This window comes from Microcaecilia unicolor, chromosome 2, assembly GCF_901765095.1.
Source record: "Microcaecilia unicolor chromosome 2, aMicUni1.1, whole genome shotgun sequence".
NCBI classification, from domain to species: Eukaryota; Metazoa; Chordata; class Amphibia; order Gymnophiona; family Siphonopidae; genus Microcaecilia; species Microcaecilia unicolor.
In genome coordinates, this window is record NC_044032.1 from 60,641,347 (window position 1) to 60,666,775 (window position 25,429).

A 25,429-nucleotide genomic window follows, 5' to 3' on the forward strand; every position below is an offset into this window, starting at 1 on the left:
GAAAAGCTGAAGGGAGACATTGAAATCTATAAAATGAGGGGAGTGGAATGGGTAGACATGAATTGCTTTTTTACTCTTTCAAAAAGTACAAGGTCCAAAGGGGGGCAGGGGCATGAAATGAAGTAACTAGTATATTTAAAACAAATAGGAGAAAATATGTCTTCACTTAACATATAATTAAGCTCTGGAATTCATTGCCAAAGAATGTATTAAAAGCATTACCATAGTAGTGGTTAAACAAGATTCAGACATGTTCCTGGACGAACAATCCATAAACTGTTATTAATGTGGATTTAGGAAAATCCACTGCTTATTCCTGGGATTAGCTGCATGGAATCTATTACTATTTTGGGCGCCTGCAAGGTACATGTGACCAGGATTGGCCATTGTTGGAAAAAGGATACTAGGCTTGATGGACCTTCAGTCGGTCCCCAGTCTGGCAATGTTTATGTAGTTATTTATTTTTGACAATGAAAAATCGATTCCATTGATGTTGTCATTTCAAGCATTGGTCTCCATGGGTCCCGAAACTGCATCGGATGCTGGGCATGCATTGGCATTCTGACTGCACCATTCACCTTCAACATCAAGCATTAGTAAAGGTCATCATGGCCAATTGTCATTCAGATCCTTTCCAAAGAAGAAGAATGTGTCATCCTTGTCTTAGATGCCAAAATGTTTGTGATGCCATACATCAGACAGAGGCTGGGGTGTCATTGCCATTGTACCATATTGGACACAGTGTTGAGAGCACTATAGCACTGATGGTGTCCTCATCGTGCCTTTGATATGAGAACTGCTCATCCTCTTCAGTATTGGAGGGAGTGCAACAGCATGTTTGGGAAGGATATTGCTGAGCAATTTTCATCGTACCTCTCCTTTCGGAAAAATATAAAAACTGATCTATTTAGAAAATGTGTTTCTTAATTATGGTTTCTTTTCTGAGTTTACTTTGATATTCCAGGGAAATGCTTTGGTTCTCTTGACATATGTGACCCAAAGACAGAGTGTAATGTAGTGTAAAGAGCCCAGGACCTGGCTTCTGTTACTCTTCTATGGGCTTATGAGGATGTGTCCATCCCTACTGTGGTTTCCCTATACCATTGTCAATGATAGCCTTCAAGGAGCAGCTCACAAGGAGATTTGATGAGCAAATGAAACACAACTTTGCATGGCACAATGCTGCAGCCTCAACTCTATTGATGTCAATGAAGAGGGACATCAGCTGGTGCTCAAGAATCATATACTGCCTGTAGTGGAGGTAGGCATTGACACCAAGATCTTGAAAGGGCTTTGAATCAGACTCTGATACACTTGTGAATCTGCAGTTCATCATGAGGAAGTTTCACTGAAGCATTGTGGATCCTCAATGTCTCAAAACCCATGCTCGAGGCCTGACTTCAGTGTCAGTAGATCAAGACTTATCCTCTGCAATATTTTTACAGGTGTGACTGAGTGCTTCTGGGATGCTGATTATGAGCCAGATGTTTTATCTGAAGAGGGTTCAACTGGCTTACCATCATACCCATCTCCCCCACGTAAGAAGAAAATTCCCACCAGAAGAGTTTTCATTCATTGATAGTGTGAAGGAAGTGGCTGAAGCAGACCCATAAAATGGGGAAATTCCCAATCACTGATCACACATCATCAACATCGAGTCCCTCGCACTCGCAGTTTAAACGGGCAGCAGTTGAAAAGGTGAGAATAGCTTCTTTGAACTTGTCAGATAGTGTGAGGCACAGGTCTTGCTGGCTTCCAGGAGAGATTCCACTAGAAGGTCTTAGAAATTTAAATGGAGGAGGTTTCTCAAAAACACAAAAATCACTCCTATTATATACAGTTTATAGAAGAGCACAAACACCTGAACTATGATAAAGAATTTTGTATAAATGAAATAGCCTCAATAGCCCAGGGAACCTACAATTAGGACTCCACTGAATTGGCTAACATCATGGGCTCTCACTACTTTCCGAAAAAACCCACAGATAACAAAAAAACTCCCTAGCTAAGGGAGAAAAAGGTTCTGTGAACAAAAAACGGAAAGCGGAGTATTATCAATTATTGAAAGACAGTCCAAATCAATGTGCCCCACTACAGAGAGTACTAAATGGATATAGAAATTTTGTAAATTCGCTTCATAGACCTCTTAATAAAATGAACCGGAAAGATACAAAAATAGAGCACAAATACAGTGTCTACTATTCAACAAAAATCAGCCATGACATTCGAAAAATACAATCACTTAGCTTGAAGCGATAATTTTTGCCTCAGAAGTTAGAACATCCAAATTTCCAAACTTCAGCAGAGAAGAGATTTCAGAATGGCTGGTACGTTGCTTCTCGTCAAATGTTTGCACCGGTCATGAAGTTAAAGTTTGCAAGACATTGCGAGTGTGGAGGACTACCCATCACTACCCACTTTGTGAAAAATTGGATTTGATTTAACTTCATGACCGGTGCAAACATTTGACGGGAAGCAACGTACCAGCCATTTGTTGAATAGTAGACACTGTATTTGTGCTCTATTTTTGTATCTTTCCGGTTCATTTTATTAAGAGGTCTATGAAGCGAATTTACAAAATTTCTATATCCATTTAGTACTCTCTGTAGTGGGGCACATTGATTTGGACTGTCTTTCAATAATTGATAATACTCCGCTTTCCGTTTTTTGTTCACAGAACCTTTTTCTCCCTTAGCTAGGGAGTTTTTTTGTTATCTATGGGTTTTTTCGGAAAGTAGTGAGAGCCCATGATGTTAGCCAATTCAGTGGAGTCCTAATTGTAGGTTCCCTGGGCTATTGAGGCTATTTCATTTATACAAAATTCTTTATCATAGTTCAGGTGTTTGTGCTCTTCTATAGACTGTATATAATAGGAGTGATTTTTGTGTTTTTGAGATATTTTATTGCACTCCGGGCAATTTGAGATTTTTTGATTAATGGAGGAGGTTTGCCATCTGGTGTGATGGAAGGGCCCTAACCTCGTTTTCTGCTTGAATGCCTTCTACATATGTCTGCGTCATGTCGAGAAAGCTGTTGAGAAAGCTAACTCCATCAGAGTACACTAGTGTTAATTGAAGCTTATCAGCAGTATGTAGAAGGGGAACCCATCTTTATACAGCTTTTATTTGTTAGATTCATGCAAGGCAAACTTCTCCTAGAACCTCCCACTGAGCCTCTCACAGTGTCATGTGACCTCAGCATGCTGTTAACCATTGGGCTGCTTGATACTTATGAAATAAAGCACCTGACCTTAGAAGGCCTTATTTCTGGTGGTGGTAAGTTCAGCAAGCAGAATGATTGAGCTCTGGGCTCTATTAACTGATCCACATTATACTACATTCTTTAACAATAGAGTGGTTCTGCACACTGATCTGAAATTTCTTCCTAAAAGAGTGTTGGATTTCCATCTTAACTAGTCTATCATCTTGCCAAATTCTTTTTCCTGGCCTCATGCACATAAAGATGAAAGTGCATTGCATATATTGGACTGCAAGAGAGCCTTGGCCTTCTATTTGGAGTGGACTTAGAAAATCCACCCAACATTTGTTTCTTTTGACCTAAATAGGATGATGGCTGCGTTCAACAAATGCACACTGTCTATCTAATTAGCCATAGTTCAACTGCATTTTCTTCATTTATGCCCAGGATGGCTTGAGGATCATATTTCGGTTCACAATGACAGGGTGTTGTGAGTCTTTGAGCAAGGGTAGGGAGTGGGTCACTGGAATAACACAGCTGGACAGCAGGAGTGCACACAAAAGCAAGTATTTATTTACAGGAATCCCTGGGCCTGTTACTTCATAGAGCCCGAGTCATAGCGTGGGTGAACCTTTTCGGTTCTGAACCACAGTTATTAAACAGGCCTCTAGCAGCAGGCCTAACAAAGTTTGTGACTGCTGGGGTTGCCATTCCACAAACACAGCCTTTAGTTCTTGTCTTCTCTCAGCAGTACAGGTCTTGCTTCAGCCAGACATTAAAACAAATGTGCAATATTCAGTTCAGTATTAGCAATGGCTTACCTCAGCCAAGTCACAGCGGCTATATGTCTTCAATAAGGGCACAGGCTTGAGCTTCAGTTCCTTCCTCCCTGGTCCTACTTAACTTCTGCCTGTCTTTTGAACTTCCCGGTATTGAGTTTGCCCCCTCCCGACTTTCTTCCTCCTGGGGCAGAATCTGCACTCTTAAGGTAACTCAGGCTAATTAAAGAGGGACTTTTCTTAAGGATGAGGGGCAACGTCCTATAAACCCTGTCACAGAGGGATGTGGCAACGTTGGTAGCCCACTTGATCAGCTTAATTGGAGGACATTTGAAAGTTACATTCATAGCCCACTACTGGTTAGAAAAGGATTGCAGACATGTTAAGTTTGATCAGTCAGCCCTCCAGAATATCTTTGAGGATTAGAATCCCAACTCCATCCCACCTAGACACATTTTCTTTTCTGTACAAGTTGTAACAAAAATATCTTTGTGCAACACCTTGTTACTGATTTCATTTTTCCGTTGAAGGCATCCTGTAGCTAGGAAATCCCATGCTTTGAGGACTTGCCATCTTTCTTGTCCTTGGTCTTGTCCTTGGAGAAAACCAATTTACTTACTTTTAGCAGGTGTTCTCCGTGGATAGCAGGATGCAGGTCCTCAAATAACTGCTCAGTACCCCAAAAAGTTGTATTCTTAAGCTAAGTATATAGACTGAGGTGGCACAATGTGACAATGGCAAGTGAGAAATGGTGAGCATGTATGGTGAAGTGACTTTAAAAGCTTGAAGTGTATTCTAAGCTAGAGAAGCTTCCTACATGGGGCTCATTTTCAGAGCACTTAGACTTACAAAGTTCTATAGGTTGCTATGAAACTTTGTAAGTCTAAGTGCTTTGAAAATGGTCTCCTCGGGCTCCATCAGTAACATCACCCATGCTGTGTGGACTTGTATCCTGCTGTCCAGAGGGAACACCAGCTGTAGAAAAGTAATTTGGTTTTCTCAAAACTATAAACCAGGGGTGGCCAAACATTTTGGCCAGAGGGCCACACTGGGGAGCTCTGACTGGATTGGGAAGGGTCTGCGAAATGGTGGTCCTCTTGGCCCTTGCGGAGGTCAGAGCTAGACTGACTAATGCACATTGATGTGTGAGAGCATTGATGTGATTTAACTTTTATTAATATCTTAATACGTTAGCAAATCTAGCCCTTAGTGATGACAGGCTGATTTTGATGATAAAGGCAGATCAAGAAAATGTGTTAAGGAAAAACAACAGAACAAAAAAGGGAATGACCAGAGAAATACCAAACAAGGGATATTTATTAAAAATCACATTTAAAATAAACATACAGTTCATAGAGATCTATAAAATCCATTAAAAAATAGAATATCAAGACTCAACACCATCCTGCGTTTCAGTGCTGTGAAGATGAGGCTTCTGCTCCCACTCTCCAGCAGGCCTCACTGGCCTGTGGCCTCAGAACAGGACTCCAAACAGTCTCTTCCCAGCATCCTGAGCAATCCAACCTCAAGCTCCTGGGCCCCTTTCTCACTCTGGGTGAGCTGGTTCTCAGTATGCAAATTGTATGCAGATTATCATGTTATCCTTTCACGCTCAGGGTGACCTGGTTCTCCAGAGGCAAAATTAAACAGGTCTTACCAACAGCATAGTCAGGCAATTCTTTATTCCAGCCCCTGGGCACAGTTCTTCTAGCTTAAATACTTTATACATTTACATATCTTCTCACGGAGCCTCCCCACACAGAGTCCTGGGCTCAGCACTAACTTCAATACTTTGGGGACTTCTAACCCCAGGCTTTGCAGCCTGCTTCTCAGTACTGGGGACACCCCCCCCCCTCCTTTGAACACCCCCCCCCCTCCTTTGGACACACAGTCCTTTCTTTGAACACACAGTTCCTCTAAGTACTGAGGCTACACAGTCCAACACTAATGCTTTAGGGACTTCTTACCCCAGCCTGTTTTTCTTCCTTGAGCACACCGTCCACCACAAGTCCATAGGGTTCAGCCAGTTCTTTCCAGGGGGCTCCTCTTTCTTCAGCTACCAGCTCTCTTCTCTTTCCTTTCACAACTCAGGTGGGGTATAAAGTGGTTAATAGCTAAACAGGACCCAGCCCATAACCGCCTGCACCTGTGGACCTCCCAGGGCTCTCCCCGGTCCTAGCGACCTCCACCTATTCTCCTAGCGCCCTCTAGTGGCCTACCCCGGACATCCTGGACATTTTTAGGGGAACAGCGCCATCTAGTGGCCTGCTCCGGCTAGGACAGCCTCTTATTTATCACAGTGCGCAGTGCACCTGCTTCATGAGTCTCAACTTCTCTAAACAACTTCAAAACATAAACTTAAATTTTACTCAAAAACATTTAAGGACAATAATATGTAAATAAATACATAAATAAAATTTGTTATAACTAAGAGGATAGTTGTATATATAAAATCAATAAGAATTATTAGTAAAAAAAAAACAATTGTTAATAAAAAAAAATAGAGTAAAAATTAACAGCATTAATAAAAATATGGGTTAAAATATCACCAATAGGTACTTAGGAATCAACGGCTAAAACCTAGTGATTATTCAAGAGTTGCAATAATTATTAAAAAGCAGTATGATAGATGTATTACAAAAGATATAATGACATACCAATTGGACCTGTAAATCCGTTGTACTGTTTAGAAACACACATAAACACCGTACCATCTATTTGGGAAAGATACAATAAAAAGTAGCACAATTGTAATTCATTGTACTTTATAATAAACATAGAAAGCACACACCGATCGAAACATGGAAATGTGACTGTACATTCAATGCTGCAAAGGAATAAAAACTGTGTAATAAAAAGGAATGGACTATACTTTCCTCAATCAAAGTGAAAAAAAAAACGTAGAAGTACTGCACATAGAGTGCCTATTTGAAACAACAAAGGGTTGCAGTGAAAACCTGAGGCGTGAATGAGAATATGATGTTTTAACCCATGTTTTTATTAATGTTCATTAATTTTTACTGTTTTTTTGTTAATTGTTTTTTTACTAACAATTCTTATTGATTATATTTGTATGTTTATATTATTATCCACTTAGTTATAACAAATTTTATTTATGTATTTATTTACTTTTCATTCCCTTTAAATATTTTTGAGTAAAATTTATACTTATGTTTTGATGTTTACAGAAGTTGGTTTTTGCAAAGAGGGTTTATGGCTTTTTTTTTTCAAGAAAATGTGTTGGCAGTTTTCCTACCCTTTCATTAGATTATCTTTGTTCTTGCAGGTAGTATATAAGAAATTAAAATATATTTTACCTATCTATAGATGTAGATATATATGAGAGTTGTTGTTGGGTTTTTTTAAGCCAGTAGTACCATAGCAGGAAGACCTAAAGGCAAAACCAGAAGCATGGAGTTGGAGGAGTTGCCTAATGGTTACAGCAGGGGGCTGGCTGAGAGATTTTGAACAGGTCGTTTAACCCTTCATTGCTTCAGGTGACAAACCTAGATTGTAAGTTCTCCAAGGAGAGATAATCACGTACTGTACCTATGTATAACTCACCTTGAGCTTCAGAGAATGGCGTGAGCTAAAAACCAAATCCAATTCAATTATCTTTGGGAAGAAAGCTGTGTAAATTGTATAGATTTTGCCATAAGGTTAGTGATGAAAAGCTTTGGTCAGATATATAGAAAAGATAGTATAGAAGTTTCTGACAGTATTGTGCTTTTTAACACATTTACTTTAATTCACTTATTTATCTGTATATCTAGTTGCAAACAGTAATATAGACATAGACATGCAAGTTTTCTTGGCTGAAAGAATTTGGCAGAATCATTCTAATGGATAGTGTTGAAATATTTACATCTAGCACGTTTAAAGGTTTTTGATGTAGAATTTCAAATTACGTACAGTGCTTTTACATCTTTGCATTGGAGCTACAATACTGATACAAAGGTAGGTGAAGAGACAGAAGGTAAATTTATAAAGCTGTGCCTAGTCTAAGAGAGCAAGTAGGCACCTACATAGATGATATTTTGTAAAGACAAGTAGACACCCACATGTCTTTAGTAGTATAAGTGGCAGAAATTGTGCCTACATTCCAGGCATGTTCATTTATACCTGCACTGGAGAAATTGTAAATGTCCATGCCTATAATTTTTAGGTATGCATAGAATGGTGTATTTTATAATCTATGTGTGTGCTGTGCCCTAACTCTTCTCCTGTATATTCCTACCAGCAAAATAAACACCAACTGATATTTTATAAGAGGCATTTACCCATGACCACATGTGTGAGAATGGCTTTATAAAATCATCTCAACATGTAATGGACCTATAGTTCACTGATATATGCAAAAACAGATAGGGGAAAAAAGTCTCATCTGTCACCGGGTCATAACCCACCAATCTCTAAGGACTGAATTATTCAATGTAGCCCATTGGTGACTATTATAATCTTTGACAAAATCCCCCTTTGTCCATATTTATTGAATATTTTATACATTTTTTAAAATGATGTGTTAATCTTTTTGATCAAGCAACTGAAGGGGCCCTTTTACTAAGACGCGTAGGCGCCTATGCGCACCCAAATCACGTCAGTTTTTAGTTACCACCCAGCTACTGCGAAGCCCTTGCGGTAATTTCATTTTTGACGTGCGTCCACTACGCACACCGGAAACCGGGTGGTAATCGTCATTCTACGCGTGTAGACGATTACCACACAGTTAACACGTGAGAGCTTACTGCTAAGTCAATGGCTGGCAATAAGATCTCCCAAAATGGACGCACGTCAATTTTTATTTTGCCGCATGTCCATTTTTGGCCAAAATTTTAAAAAAGGCCTTTTTTACAGGTGTGCTGAAAAATGGATATGTGCACGCCGAAAACACGTGCCTACACTAGCGCAGACCATATTTCGGCATCCCTTAGTAAAAGGACCCCTTTGTGCTGAGTGACTGGCAATAGACATGAAAACAGTGACAATACAAGACAGTACTTATGTTCTGGCTCGGTAAATCCCGACGGACACCCGTTTCACTGCCGCTTTCTCTAGGGATCTGAGCCAAGAGTTACTTAGTTCCTTCTGATTAACGATGTTGCTGGTGCAAGGGTATTAGGTGCTCTGCAGCCTTGCATCCCCCTCGATTAACTTCAAGGCCCCTATGCACCCCCACCCCTTGAGATTTTGATGAACTAACTCAACAGTCATAATCACCTCAATGTAATTCCTTTCAGTACAACCCTGGAAAAATGCATGATTAAATATTAAACTTTATTTATAATATATCTAATTAGGGCAATTTCCAAAACCATTTTACATGGGTAAATAGGCTGTTTGGACATTCCCATGCTCCTTTTGCATAAAAGTAGGGGCCAGTGGTTCTTTTGAATTTGTGTGGATGTCAGGATCTATATCTTTGCTTTGACTGCATCGACGTTTGCTGCCCCCCTTCCCCCCTGAAAGCGCTACCCTAGGCAACAACCTAGTCTTATCTGCTATGAAGCAGGTGCAGATACATGCATGATATTTAAAGTACATGCATACATTGCAACCCTGCTTCTGCTGTAATCCAAACTGTGCCTCTCAGGAACACCTATATGTTTATTTTGCATAAAAGAAAAAGTGATTTATATGAGAATCCATTTTTTATGTGTGTGTGCCCCTGTGCAATTTTATAATAGTCATTTTGCACATGTAAAACATGTTTATATGCAGAAAATGCTTTAGAAAATTATTTAATATTTATCTGCTCTATCCTAGTATAGTCTGTTATTGTATTTACAGCTCTTTTAATTTAGAGGTAATATATTTGTCACCTATATCATTCTTTTTTGTGCATAATATTGAAACTGCAAACATCACAAACTTCAAATGCAGAACATTTCATTCTTTCACTGGCGCACCTTGGGTTTTCCACATAGGTATCTAAGGGTATTAATTTTCTTACTGTGATAGGGTGATCAACTGTCCTGTCAAGAAAATGGATTTGTGTGTCACCCTTTATCATGATAAAATGTAGGCACACTGCTCTGAAAAAATACCAAATTTTTGAGACAAATGAAACTAGAGAGAGAACTCCTTTTGTAGGCTTTATTTCATTTTCAAAATATGCAGTTATCAGTTTATTGTGTAAGAAATAACTTTGAGCCAGAAAAAGCTATGTAATTCTTTTCTTTGCAATGGGCTCAAAAAACCCAGGGGTCCTTTTACTAAGGTGCGCCGAAAAGTGGCCTGCACTGGTGTAGATGCATGTATTGGACACATGCAGGTTCATTTTTCAGCGCACCTGCAAAAAAGGCCTTTTTGAGGGGGGGGGCCGAAAATGGACATGCAGCAAAATGAAAATTGGTGTGCATCCATTTTGGGCTTGAGACCTAACTGCCACCCATTGACTTAGCGGTAAGGTCTCACATGTTAACCGGACAGTAATCGTCTACACACGTACAATGCTGATTACTGCCTGGTTAGCACTGCATGCCAGAACTTTTCCGGCATGCATAGTGGGCGCACATAAAAAATGAAATTACTGCCCGGGCCATGCGATAGCCAGGCAGTAGTTCCGAATTGGCGAGCGTTGGGCGCACGTAGGCACCTACGCAGCTTAGTAAAAGGGCCCCCCAAACACTATAAAACAGAAACAATTTGGGCTATTTAGTTTATTATTCAACGGCAGTATCCAGCCATCAAAATCACTTTTCCCATTGTTTTTTTATATAAAAGAATCAGTACGACTAAGCTATAGCTTGTGTCTTGGCAAGTTTTATCTTTTGTGTACTTTGCTTTGTTTTAGAAGATAGTGTAACAGGTGGCAAATGCCCACTCTATCATTTAAATATGTTACTGATAAATCAGTGTGTGTGAAATTTTTAGCAGATACCATGCAATTTCCCTTAACTTCTCAGAATGACCATGTTATCTGGAGTATTAAACTTGGCTTCCCTCATTCAACCTGTGATTGGTCTAATGTTGACTTCTGTTACTAATGAAATTGAAGTTTTAGCTCAGGGATTCAGTACTACTGCAGGAGAGAAATCTAGGGAATTTAAAAATATAGTAAAGTTTGTAATTAATGCAGATTATTTCTGTTGTTGGATATACTTTTAATATATAGCACAGTTCAGAGGTTACAAAATCACATATACCACTTTAGACTGGGAAACCAGTGGTGACAAGGATTTAGAAAAGCAATTAGCATATTATGTTACATTTATAGTGCTCTTGCCTCACAAACTTAAATTTTATTGCGTCACTATGAAGAAATCCTAGTTGTATTCTTACTGCAGTAGCAGTAGAAAGCAAAACATTTTAAATGATCCCAAGTATGTTGTGCAAGAAATCTGTATATTTGTAAAGGTTTTAAAAGTTTGAAGGTAGGTATTCTAACTGTTCTTCTACACGTAAGAGCAAATATCATTGAAACTTGTGCTTTTATTATTTTCAGAGCAAAAGTAAAATTTGAATGATTGAAATTTGCATTTATAGATAATAATTCTCATTTTACAATACACAATACTGTGTTTCTAAAATTGAACAAAAGGAAGAGGAACTTGGCAAGGGAGGAGTGACCTAGTGGTTAGGGTGGTGGACTTTGGTCCTGCGGAACTGAGGAACTGAGTTCGATTCCCACTTCAGGCACAGGCAGCACTTTGTGACTGGGGAAGTCACTTAACCCTCCATTGCCCCATGTAAGCCGCATTGAGCCTGCCATGAGTGGGAAAGCGCGGGGTACAAATGTAACAAAAAAATAAAAGAAGTTCAGCAAGTGTCCTCATTGTTTAATTTCCTACTGGAAACAGCACATGTGTTTTATTCCCCTTTAAGCAGTGGCCAGTGCAGAGGCTGAGCTGCTGGGGTCAGTGCCTTGCCTATTGATCAGTATCCCTGCTGTCCCCTACTCCAGCATCTGCTTCATTGGCTTCTTTCAGTGCCTGCTTCAGTACATTAGAATAGAAATCCATAACCAGAGCTGTGCTCATCCAAGCAGGGAAAGAAACTAAATTAAATGGTATAAAACAATCTTGGATCAGGAGTTTGTGCCAATTCATCTTGATCTGAGATGTCACACCGGGCTCTCTGTCTGAGCACCTGGGCTGGAGGCAGCCATAGTGAAAATAGATGGAGCTGTGATCATTCATTTGTCAGCTAAGGAGCAGGCCAGTGGTTAGCAATTCCCTTCTGCAGAGGTCAGCTGACAGAACAATCAGTGCAACTGCAGAATGGAGCTTTCCTTTGAACTATTGTTGTGGAGCATGCTTATTGCTTGAACCGGGTTTGCAGAGGGGGGGGGAAGCATATCCTGTTTCAAATGTAGAGTACCACAAGATAAATTGTTCCTCTGTGCATGAAAATAAATTTAATCAGCAAAAAGTAAATGTGTGTGTCTGTAAACACACACACATATAGAACAGTAGTTCACAGTATTTTTTCAGTTGAGACACACCTGATGAACAATGCTTACATATGTGACACACTTCATACATGACCCTCACAGTCCTGTGGAGGGCATTTTCAATATGACGTCCAAATCCAATTTTGGGCCTTTTGCAACCAGAAAAACATCTTGAAAATCACAAATTTTAAATACAAATATGAAGACAATAATTGAACTGAGAAGCCCAAGAAGTCAAATTAGGCATGTATCACAACAGGAAAATAAAACCAGAAATGCATTTCCAACAAAATACAGACATATCCATTTTGAACATTTCCCAAAGTTAGCATAGTCCACTAAATAAATTTAAAATAACCCCCTTTTTTTTCCTACCTTTGTTGTCTAGACATTTAATTTTTCAAAGCATGTTAGTCCCAGTTTCTCTCTTCTGTTTTCTCGTCAGTCTTCTGCTCTCTTTCCAGTGGGTACCATCCATTTGTCCTTTCTCACTTCTGCCTATCTTCTTCTGTACCCTCAGTACATCAGTCTATGACATATTTCCTCCTCCTCTCTTTTCTGTGTCCTCACTCAAATTTCACCCTCTCATTCCATCTCCTCCTCTAGCTCTCCTGTCTCATTCCTTCACTGGCCTCCTATTCCGTCCTCTTTCAGTCACTTCCTATTACTATAGTTTTACTCTCAGTATTCACTATCCTCTCACTCATCTCCCCTGAGAAACCCTCTGGTCTCTCACACGTTTCCACTTTGCCAAGCATCTCCTTTTTTCCTCCCTACACTCTTGTAGTCCAGCATTTCCTCTCCTTCTCCACCCACACTTGTAGCCCAGCATCTCCCTGTCCTCTCCATCAGGGTTGTGGAGTTGGAGTTGAAGTCAGTAAAAATGTACTGAGACTGATCCCAGCTTCAAAGTAAGAAGTTATAATATTATTATATGTGGTAAATTTATCATTTTATATTTATATAGATTTTTTTTTGTCTTGGACCTACCTATATGTTAAATTTACCAGTACTTTACATCCAGGCAAAACATTTAAAGCCTAATATTACCCATCAATTCACTTTTTCCAGAAGTCAGAGTTCAAGGTTTGGTATAACGACAACCCTGCTTGCCCACCCCTCTCTCCCTTCTGCCCCTATAGTCCAGCATCGCCCTTCCCCCCTCTTTCTCTCTCCCTTTATCCATTCCCCCTTCCCCCCACCTATATAATGCAGAAACTCCATGTCCCCCCCTCTCTTTTGCTTTTCCCCTTATGGCCCAGCAGCTCTGTGCCCCTCTAACCCCCCCAGTCCACCCCACCCCACCCCACCACCAAAGAAGTGCAACTTCAGTGTTCAGCAGGGCAGCGGCTCAAAGGGGAAGGTAGCAGCAGAAAAACCAGCCTGGCAGCAGGAGATGTTGACTACACGAATACCGATACAGCAATCCGCGCTCCAGAAATGAAAGCCTGATAACTTTTACCACCTACACAACCCAAGAAGGAAGATAGCATTGGGGTTATGTAGCTGTATCTCTCCTCCTTCCCCAGAGTCTGACACTTTCCCCACCCCCTACCTCCCACCCCCTACAATCTGACTTGTTCCTCTCTCCTCACCCCTGCCGCCACCGCCACTACCTGTCAGGTTCCCCTCTCCACAGCCTCCCCCCCCCCCAACACACAACTTGACACGTGCCCCTATCTCCATTCCCCATTGTCTGACATTTTTCCCCATCCTCTTTTTCCCTCACCCAAGGTCTGTCCTCATGGAATATCCTCTAGATATTAAGCATTGTTAAAGGTCCTGGGCTTGTTTCTTATTCTCCTTAAACTCTGAACAAATACAACTCTCTAAAGCTTGCAGACGACAACTTGAATTACAAAAAAGAATTTATCTTTGATTTCTCCCTCCTTTTTAACCAGAATGTCAAGAAAAGATATACTAGTTTGATTGACTGTGAACGCTCCTGTTTTTTACATCTGTTATTAGGTGCGCTATTCTCAGACGTTATAGAACGCTCAGAAATTTAATATTTGCACACTACAGGGATTCCTGAGACAGGCCTCCTTGGCGAAACACGATTTGTGTTGAGTCCATTACATTTTGTTTATCATCTTTGTTGTCACCTTCACTGTGTTTGCCTGCTTGCTTTGACCTGTATGAGGGTCCTTTGTTCTTCTGTGTTTGTCACAGTATTACAGTCTTGATGCTCATGCTGAATGGTTAGCAAGACATAATTTAGTTCTTAACCCTTCTAGAACAGTAACATCTTGGCTCATGGGTTTCCATCCCTCACCTTCTGTTACCCCAATCTTTTTTCACAGACCTATTCCTACAGCTACTTCTTTTCATTATCTAGGCATTATCCTGGACCCTAATTTAAACTTTGCCCCTCAGATAGTTTGATTAGTAAATGTTGGATTTCTCACCCTTTAGGAAGTTAAGATCCATTTGCAATTACATTGATTCCAATGCCTTACATACATTAGTCCTTGCTTTCTTGATAACACATTTAGACTATTGCAATGTTGTCTACTGTGAAATTTCTAAGTCCTTGTCGCACAGGCTTCAGAATTCAGCAGCTAGACTGTTATAAGAACATAAGAATAGCCATACTGGGTTAGACCAGTGGTCCATCTAGCCTAGCATCCTGCTTCCAGCAGTGACCAGTCCAGGTCACAAGTACTTGGCAGAAACCCATTTAGTAGCAACATTCCATGCTACTAATCCCAGGGCAAACAGTGACTTCCTCCAGATATGCTAACCGCTCGAAGATACGATCATGCCATGCCTCTCTTGGCAAAACTTCACTGGTTCTCTGTTTCTTATTGACCAATTTTCAAAATGTTATGTCTTACCCATAAAACTCTTCATTAAGGTCTCTGTATCTCTCGTCCCTGGTCATTCCTTACACTCCCAACCATAATCTCAGGTCTCTAGATGCAAACTGCTTGACTCTCCCTTCACCTCGCTTTGCCCACTAAAAATGTTAAAAAAAAAATAATCCCCTCCTCCAAAGTTGAATCTGAATTCATAAACAAGTTGGCTAGGTGAGAGAGAGCTATCTGTATCAGCATGTTGGATACCATCATTCACTTGTATGTCTAATTCATTCTGTTGTTTATGGAGAACCCCTTTCACAGGTAGGCAAGTTGCTCTGTGTGTCACAGAGTATGTGTCCTTTTATTCTAACATTTTATATTGCTGTGTTCTATATTTGAAAGAGGGAGCTATCCGTATATTCTATTAATAATAGAAGTTTATAGTATAGAGCTATTAGCCATAAATTTTGAAGTTCAACAAAAATGGAAAGCCACATAATCTTTAATTTTAGGGTTTTTTTTATAGCAGCTGAACAATTCATGCATGCAACTATTTGCAACTCCACAAAACCCTGTTAAATGCTGTGGTTTTTAGTGAATGTGTATTATTTTGTTTAGAGATTGTTACTTTTCAGGTAAGTGCTGAAAATATTTTGAAAACCATTAAGCATTACATTTTGTGGAATTATGCTGTATTTTCATTGTTTGCTACTGGAAAGGTGTGACTATTGATTTTTTTTTTCCATTTTAGCATTGTTAAGGTTTACGTTTTTGCCTTGGTGGCATTACAAAGTTGCATTTCTTAGGACTTAAAATGGGATGGGATGTGGATGTTAAATATACATTTATTGTAGAAAACTCTGATGCAGCTTGGAATTTATAGTGAATTTTATTGATTTTAGCAGTGTTCCTGAAGAAGAATTTATTAATGTAATACTGCATATCTACTAAACAGAAGATATTATCATATATATGCAGAGCTGTTAAAGCAGATGTTTATGTGATTTGGTAAACATCTGGAATACATATGTAGACAAAGCTGTTGACTGCCTTTAACTACTTTCACATTTTCCCATTTTGTTGTGATATATGAATTATATACACACTAAATTTGACAAATCTGTGTTCATGTGTAGTGCTAGTTTTTTTTTTTTTTGCAAATAAACAAGGGTTGCATTTTTTATTAAAATTTTAATCATGATTAATCACATGTTACTTATTAACCCCCCCCCCCCCCCCCCGTTTACTAAGTCGGGAGACAATGCCAACACAACCCGTTAGCTTGACTTACAGGCATATTTTCAAAGCACTTAGCCTCCCAAAGTTCCATAGAAACCTATGGAACTTAGCCTCCCAAAGTGCTTTGAAAATATGCCTCTTAGTAAACAAGGGAGTTAGTTTTGATCCCACTGCAGCTCCTTGTGACTCTGGGCAAGTCACTTAACCGTCCATTGCCCAGAGCCACAGGGAGAACAAAAATAAATAAGTAAAACACTGTTAATTGTGTGATTAATCATATGATTAATTGAAATGCAACCCTAAAAAATTAAAGAACAAAAAGTAGTGAACAAATAAGAAATACAAAATATAAACTGAAAAATTACTAATTAAATAATGTAAAACAGCATGCAGAATAGCTATAAACAGCCTTACAGTTTTCATGGCCTACTTCAGAAATGCAGTCTTAATTTAAGCCTTATTTGCCTTATGTTTTGGGTTATCTAGCTGGTCTCTTACAAATGAAGAAAGTGTCTTCCTCTTATGAAGAGAGACGCAAGCAAGCTACTGCAATTGTTCTTCTGGGAGTAATTGGAGCAGAATTTGGTGCTGAAATTGAACCTCCAAAGCTGTTGACTAGACCACGCAGTTCTAGTCAGATTCCAGAGGGATTTGGACTCACCAGTGGAGGATCAAACTATTCTTTGGCTAGACATACCTGTAAGTATCTTATTATTCATGTTTCTCTTCTCATATAGATTTTTTAATGCAGGGTTATATTCATGAATAATATTTATGGCTTCTGTGTATTGGTTTAAACTGATAAAATCCAATAATCCCTGCCCCTCCCCTCAAGTGTGCAAATTGTGTTTATTGGTTTAAACCAATATACAACATAGTTTTACCTGTGGAGCCTCATCCGAAGGCCATTTGCCCATTTAACTGCACAGATGGCTGTAGACCTGAGCTCATGAACATAGCAGAGATAAGCCACTCTGTACTCCAGCTTTTCCTTTCTTTTCCCTTGTTAACAGAATTGGGGGGGGGGGGGGGTTCCTGGAGCAAATACCCTAGGAGAGGGAAGAGCTGCTCCACTTTGTGCTCAAGCTGAAGAGGATACTGTATGCTGAAGAGGATACTGTAACTTTAAATGTTTTGTGAAGAGGGAGAAGGTGGGAATGCATAAAAGTTGTTGCAGTCAAAAGAGGCTGAGTGCTGGAGTAAGTTTAAGAAGAGGTTGAATGCTAACAGTTTGAGAGGAGTGAATGTTTGGAGGGGGTAGATGGACAGTATTGTATTTACAAACATTCTGATGCATTAAAGTTAAAGACAATACAAATAAATAAGAGGAAGGCAAAGAAAGAAAAAAACTTAGAGGAGCGGCTGCGAGGGTCAAAAATTTACATCAGGCATGGATGCTTTTCAAAAACACCATCATGGAAGCCCAGGTCAAATATATTCTGCCTATTAAAAAAGCAGGACGGAAGACCAAACGACAGCCGGCATGGTTAAAAAGTGAGGTGAAGGAAGCTATTAGAGCTAAAAGAAAATCCTTTAGAAAATGGAAGAAGGAACCGACTGAAAATAATAAGAAACAGCATAAGGAATGTGAAATGAAAGGCTAAGAGGGACTTCGAAAAAAAGATTGCATTGGAGACAAAAACACATGCAGGAAGCAGGCAAAAGAATCGGTTGGACCACTAGATGACCGAGGGGTAAAAAGGGCGCTCAGGGAAGACAAAGTCGTAGCGGACAGATTAAAATGAATTCTTTGCTTCGGTCTTCAGCGAGGAAGATTTGGGAGAGATACCGGTGCCAGCTGACGAGTCTGAGAAACTGAACAAATTCTCTATAACCTGGAGGATGTAATGGGGCAGTTCTACAAATTGAACAGTAGCAAATCTCCTGGACAGGATGGTATTCATCCCAGAGTAATGATAGAACTGAAAAATGGACCAAGTAAAGTTGCCCAAGTGCTAGTCAGGGATGCCCTTCTTTTTTCCATTATCGGTCAAGGACGCCCATGTGTTAGGCATGCCCCGGTCCCGCCTTCGCTACACTTCCGACACGCCCCCATGAACTTTGGTCGTCCCCGCGACGGAAGGCAGTTGAGGACACCCAAAATCGGCTTTCGATTATGTTGATTTGGGTGACCCTGAGAAAAGGATGCCTATCTCCCGATTTGTGTAGAAAGAAGGGCACCCTTCTCTTTCGAAAATAAGCCTGATAGTAACCTGTGGAACTTTGTAAGTCTAAGTGCTTTGAAAATGAGCCCCTTAGTGTCTCAGGAACCTCTTGTGTTTTCTTAGGCATGGTTCAAAGGAACTTTTCTAAGTCTTTAGGAGTCTCAGATCCTGATTGATGCCCATTCTACTGATCCATAATGTTGGTTTCTAGTGGTAAGGCATTGTCTTGGTCTATAGAGTGGGACCATTATGTTGTCCATTGTATTGTTCCATGCTGATGCTCTATTATGTTGCTCAATGATGGTGTTCCATGAGGTTGCTCCATGATGTGCAACTCAGTTCGTTGGGTAAATCTCTCTTATCTGCACCCTTCTCCTCCACTGCTAACTCCAGACTCCGTTCCTTTTATCTTGCTGCACCATATGCCTAGAATAGACTTCCTGAGCCGGTACGTCAGGCTCCATCTCTGGCCGTCTTCAAATCTAAGCTAAAAGCCCACCTTTTTGATGCTGCTTTTAACTCCTAACCCTTATTCACTTGTTCAGAACCCTTATTTTATCATCCTCACTTTAATATTCCCTTAGCTCTTGTTTGTCCGTCCTAATTAGATTGTAAGCTCTGTCGAGCAGGGACTATCTCTTCATGTTCAAGTGTACAGCGCTGCATACGTCTAGTAGCACTTTAGAAATGATAAGTAGTAGTAGTATGTTGAGTGACAATGTTTTAATGCTGCTCTATGATGTTCAAGTGCATTAGATCTGCTTTGTCTATAGTATACTTGCAAGTTCCAGGACTGTACCTTTCCTTATACTGGTGATGATGTCACTAAAATATCAGTGTTCTCTGCCTCCATGTGCCAGTCGGGGGGCATAGCTTACTCATAGGGACTGGTCTAGGAGTACTCAAGTAAAGGGAATCAGCAGATAAGAACAAATTTCACTAGATATTATTTAATACTAGTAAAAAAGCCCCGTTTCTGATGCAAATGAAATGGGGGCTAGCAAGGTTTTCTTCAGAGTGTGCATGTGGGAGTGTGTGTCCCTGCCCTCTCTCCCTCCCCCTCCCCCCTCTGAGTCCAGTCCTTCAGTGTTAAGTTTCCTGCTGTTCTGTGTTTTTGTTACAGAGAGAGTGAGGGCATCTCTCTCCCCTCCCCCCTCTGAGTCCTTCACTGTGTGAGATTTCGTGCTGTGCTGTTTTCCTTCACTCATGGGGAAACCGGATATCTCTGGCGCTTCACACTTCCGGCTGGAGGCTTCATAGAACGTTGGTCTTGCCTTTTATATATATAGATTAGAGTGTGGGATGATCCATGTTGAACCATTTTTCATAGCTAAGCCAGTGTTGGGACTGCACTATATCACTATTAACTCTAAGAAAATTGAACTAATTTTTGAAATATATACTTACTGCTTCACTTTTATGAATCTACATAGATAATAAAGGTAGGGTAGTATTTTCTTTATAGAAGTGCATAGTACACTCATTGTTCTAAAGTAAATCTGATTTAAAAAAACAAACTTTTCAGGTAGTAGTTGAAAACAAAACATAATGCAGAAGGACAGTGGATGGAATTCAGTAAATGACGCCCAAAGTTAGTATTCTATAAAGGCCGCTGCACGCCAAGAGACCTTAATGGAGTAGCACTTAGAGCGAATTTCTGTGCCTAACTTTGGGCACTAAGATTTATGCCTGCTGAAACCTGATGTAAATCCCAGCATCCAACAACTGATGGCAGTTAATTGAAATCCAAATATTTTTAACATTGTGCCTAATTTCTGGGAATGCTCTTGACCTGGCCATGCCCCCTTTTGAGTTGCAGGCAGTGGAATTTAGGTGCCCATGTTATAGAATAAGGTGTAGGACAGATGAAAACATAACATAAGTATTCCTAATTTAGTGCCAATAATTGGTTGTTCTTCACAAAAAACCACCAAAGAAGAAGATGTGGGGACTATTGAATAATATACATAAACATGTCCCAAACATCAATATGAAGCACAGGTCATAAATAAGTAATATTTTGATATCTGGAGACCATCAGATCTAACTGCCTCACACAGCCATCAGAACATGCATATGTTCTATCGCAATAAGCGAAATGGTGTGGTGCAAATCCTCATCGGCTCCTCCCATTATTCAACACCTGTCCATTGCATTCTTATATTTCTTATATTTCTTTTTTGCAAACCATATATATCTCATGGAAAAACTAGTGTTTTAAAAGACACTTACCTTAAACGATAGCAGCTTAGAGATATCAGAGATATCAAAGATATCAGGGAGTTCCCTGATATCTTTGATATCTCTGATATCTCTAAGCTGCTATCGTTTAAGGTAAGTGTCTTTTAAAACACTAGTTTTTCCATGAGATATATATGGTTTGCAAAAAAGAAATATAAGAATGCAATGGACAGGTGTTGAATAATGGGAGGAGCCGATGAGGATTTGCACCACACCATTTCGCTTATTGCGATAGAACATATGCATGTTCTGATGGCTGTGTGAGGCAGTTAGATCTGATGGTCTCCAGATATCAAAATATTACTTATGAATAATTGGTTGTTGGCACCTGATTGACTAGTTTCTTCATGCATCTGGGATCAGTACTCAACTTTGGGCGACCTTTGTAGAATCTGGGGGAATATGTATACCGTATCTGTGCATTAGTACTGACTAATCTTTGTTTACATTCATAAATTCTAGAATACATGCTTTTTAAAGGAAAAGCAGTTTGACTTGAAAATTACTGTTAGTTTCTTGCCATGCATTGGTGATTATTGTAAATGTACACTGCTGCATTTTATTCTTTCCAACCCAGTGGAATTAGGAAAGAGTTAATACAAAAGAGATCAAAAATGTCTGTCCGTCTGTCTGGGAGCAAAATGATTATGAAAATTTAAAGGAATGGTATATAACTTAGCATGTAGGAAAAGCCAATGAAAAAAATGCTCAGAGTTCAAAATTCTGAAACATAGAAATTTGCATATAACGAAACATAGCAATTAGGGAATTTTTCCTATTAAACTATCTCTCGCTGTTCTCTACCCTCCCAGTACCTCAAATTGCCCCATCTGCCTGCAAATTGCCACCATATTCGAACCCTCTCCCCTGTCCCACAACTGCCTTTCCCAAAACCTCCCTGCTATTGCCATACACTCAGATAGCACCCACAGACAAAACACATGACACAGAGGTATACACATGCACAAAAACTTATTTACACCACATACATAGTAACATAGTAAATGACAGCAGATAAAGACCTGTATGGTCCATCCAATCTGCCCAACAAAATAAACTCATTTTACATGGTATTTGATACATTATATGTATACCTGAGTTTGATTTGTTCTTGCCTTTCTCAAGGCACAGACCATAGAAGTCTGCCCAGCACTGTTCTTGTACTAAGTTCTGAAGCTAACGTCGAAGCCCCTTAAAATTTACACTAAAGCCCATCCCTAACTATCTATTCATATACACACACACATAGCAGTATAACTAGAATTCATTCAGCATTCATATGAAGACATTGACATCTAGCATTATTTGTTTGTTCACCTTACAAAATGGTTCATGAGATACTCAGTTATAGAGTTTCACATATACAACAACTTGTAAATTATTTATTTATTTATTTATGGATATTATATTGCCCTTCACACAGAAAACATAGGGTGGTTTGTACAGTAAAAAAAAATAGTTTAAAAAAGGCTAAAACTATAGTATGAACAGAAGACAAAGGGGAGGAAGAATAAGTGGAACAGGCCTCATCACCTTTCTGCACCAAAGCTTGTCAAATGTAGTTTGAGAAGCCAAGTTTTGACAGTTTTTTTTTAAACTTATGGAAAGAGGTTTCCTGACAGATTTAGAGATAAAGATTTCGAAAGTGAAGGGCCCAAATAAGAAAAAGCTGAAGTATGAGATGTATCCAAACAGAGATGGGATGGAGGGAGTAAAGAGAGCAAGGGAATCTGAAAGAAGCAGAGTAAGAGGAAATGTATGATGTTAAATAAACAAGAAAGATGGGGAGGAGTATCAAAGCACAAGGCACGATGAACTAAAGTCAAAATGTTGAATTTGATTTCATGGAGACAAGATGCTTGTACTGAGATTTGAGATGGGGAGAGAAACATGATAATAGCAAGGGGGCACCAAGAAGGGAATTGATAGTGGCGGACTGAATGAGCTGAAGTCATTTAAGGGAAGATAGCGGAAAACTATTAGTGTTACAATAATCAATTTGGGTAATCACTAGAGGTATGATCAGAATACTGAACTAGCCAAAAGAAAGGAACAACTTAACCAACTTAATACTGCTTAGGGAATAGGAGGAGGAACTCATCACAGAATCAAACTGAGAGTTAAAGGAAAGAGAAGAGTCGGTGATGACAGCCAGGTTACAGATGTTTGTAAATTTAATGGAGAGTTCCACCTGAGTTATTTTTTTTCTTCTGCATATAGAAGTATTTGTTCAGCCAGTTAATTCATTGTGTTAATATTTTCCAAACATTTATTTTCAGTGCATGTGTTCTTAATAATTCTCTTTGAAATTTATTCTAATCTGAACCTGTTAAAAGGCAGATGACTAACAGGTTATAGCTGTATTACGTCATAAGAGATTGCATACAAAAAATAAAGTACAGCTAAACAGCTTTTTTTTTTTTTTTTTGTGATGGGTGACGAGATTAATTTTTGTTTATGAAGCATTTTCCAACCTAGCATGAAGTATGAATGTAGAATTGAATATCTTTGTTGTACAGCTTCTTAGTTCACTTCCTGTACCCTCCATTCTCTTTCAAATATTCTTTTTTATACTGTACACTTTTTATAGAGGGTAAGATGTTCTCTTAGGTGGGCCCTGTAAGGAGACCAGCAAGTAGCAGCGACAAAGTTCTTTGGCATACAGATCATTGATTTGCACACCTGACTCCTGAAATTGCATGTTCACTCAAACTTTATTGTGTATTCTTATATCCAAGTGTGGTAGTAATACAAGAGCTTGTATTGAGAATATAAGTTGTCTTACCCCTGCATGTCTGTGATGATGCACCAGGTCAAAGGAAGGTAATCAGACTTCTGAAATGTATTATTATAAGTTGATTCATATCCGCCAAGGCTTTTTTTTTTGTATTGCTATGAAATTGCATTATAGGGGGCTTCTGCTTCCATTGTACTATATTGTGATAATCTAAAACAGATTTCTACAGTGTACCTTGAAGCTTTTTTTTGTGCATAGATACATGTAATATCCTATCTACTGGAGTTCTCAAACAAAATAATACAGATTTTTATATTCAACGTTTGTTCCACATCAAAAACCTGTCGAAAAATTTAGCTCCCTTGTAAACCAAATGGCGTCCAAATGGTAGATGAAATTTAATGTGGACAAATCCAAGGTGATGCACATTAAAAAGAATAATCTGAATCACAGTTACCTGGTGCTAGGGTCCACCTTGGGGGGTTGGCTGTCAAGAAAAAGATTTGGGTATCGTTGTAGATAATACGCTGAAATCTTCTGCTTAGTGTGTGGCAGCTGCGGCCAAAAAAAGCAAACAGGATGCTAGGAATTTTTAGGAAAGGGATGATGAATATGACCGAAAATATTATAATGCCTTTGTAGCACTCCATGTTACATCTGCACCTTAAGTATTGTTTTCAGTTCTGGTCACCATTTCTCAAGAAAGATATAGTGGAATTAGAAAAGGATCAAAGAAGAGCGACTAAAATGATAAAGGGGATGGAACTCCTCTCGTATGAGGAAAGGCTAAAGAAGTTAGGGCTCTTCAGCTTGAAAAAGAGACAGATTAGGGGAACTATGATTGAGGTCTACAAAATCCTGAGTGGTGTAGAACGAGTAGAAGTAAATTGATTTTTTACTTGTTCCAAAAGTACGAAGACCTAGGGGACACTCGAGAAAGTTACATGGAAATACTTTTAAAACAAATAGTAGAAAATATTTTTTCACTCAGCGAATAGGTAAGCTCTGGAACTTTTTGCCGGAGGAGGTGGTAACAGCAGTTAGCATATCTGGGTTTAAAAAAGGTTTGGATAAGTTCCTGAAGGAAAAGTCCATAGTCTGTTATTGAGACATACATGGGAACCAACTGCTTGCCCTGGGATTTGTAGTATGGAGTGTTGACACGATTTGGGTTTCTGCCAGGTACTTGTGATCTACCTTGGCCACTATTTGGAAAACAGGATACTGGTTTGCACCATGGAGCGATACAGAGATATTATAGTATTTTCGGTCTTATTAAACATCCCTTTCCTAATATTTCTAGCATCCTGTTTGCTTTTTTGGCTGCTGCTGCACACTGAGCAGAAGATTACAGCATATTATCTAGAAACCTAGATCTTTATCTTGGGTGCTAACCCCTAAGATGGACCCTAACATCAGGTAACTATGATTCTGATTATTCTTTCCAATGTGCATCACTTTGCACTTGTTCTTATTAAATTTCATCTGCCATTTGGATGCCCTGTCTTCCAATTTTCTAAGGTCTCCTTGCAATTTTTCACAGGCCACATGTGTTTTAACAACCTTGGATAGTTTTGTCATCTGCAAATGTAATCACCTCATTTGTCATCCCGATTTCCATATCATTTATAAATAGCACTGGTCCCAGTACTGATCCCTGTGGCACTCCACTATTTACCCTTCACCATTGATAGAAAAGACCATTTAACCCTACCTTCTGTTTTCTGTCAACAACCAATTCCTAATCCAAACCAGAACATTGCCTCCTATCCCATGACTCTTTAATTTTCTCTGCAGTCTCATGACTTGACTGTCCTGTTCGGTCTCAAGATGAAGTATTGTTGCAAGTTCCTTTCTTCATAATGTTAATTTGCAAA

The 25,429-nt window shown here is 39.4% G+C and overlaps 1 protein-coding gene across 3 annotated transcripts in view; it reads left to right on the forward strand.

The window, feature by feature from the left end:
• The window catches only part of WDR7 (WD repeat domain 7), a 754,216-nt gene that overhangs the window by 478,351 nt on the left and 250,436 nt on the right, over window positions 1-25,429 (forward strand). For all 3 annotated transcript variants that reach the window (XM_030192974.1, XM_030192976.1, XM_030192975.1), the window contains one exon: window positions 16,896-17,108. In XM_030192974.1, the coding sequence (XP_030048834.1) occupies window positions 16,896-17,108 (213 nt within the window). The remainder of the gene's footprint in view (window positions 1-16,895; window positions 17,109-25,429) is intronic.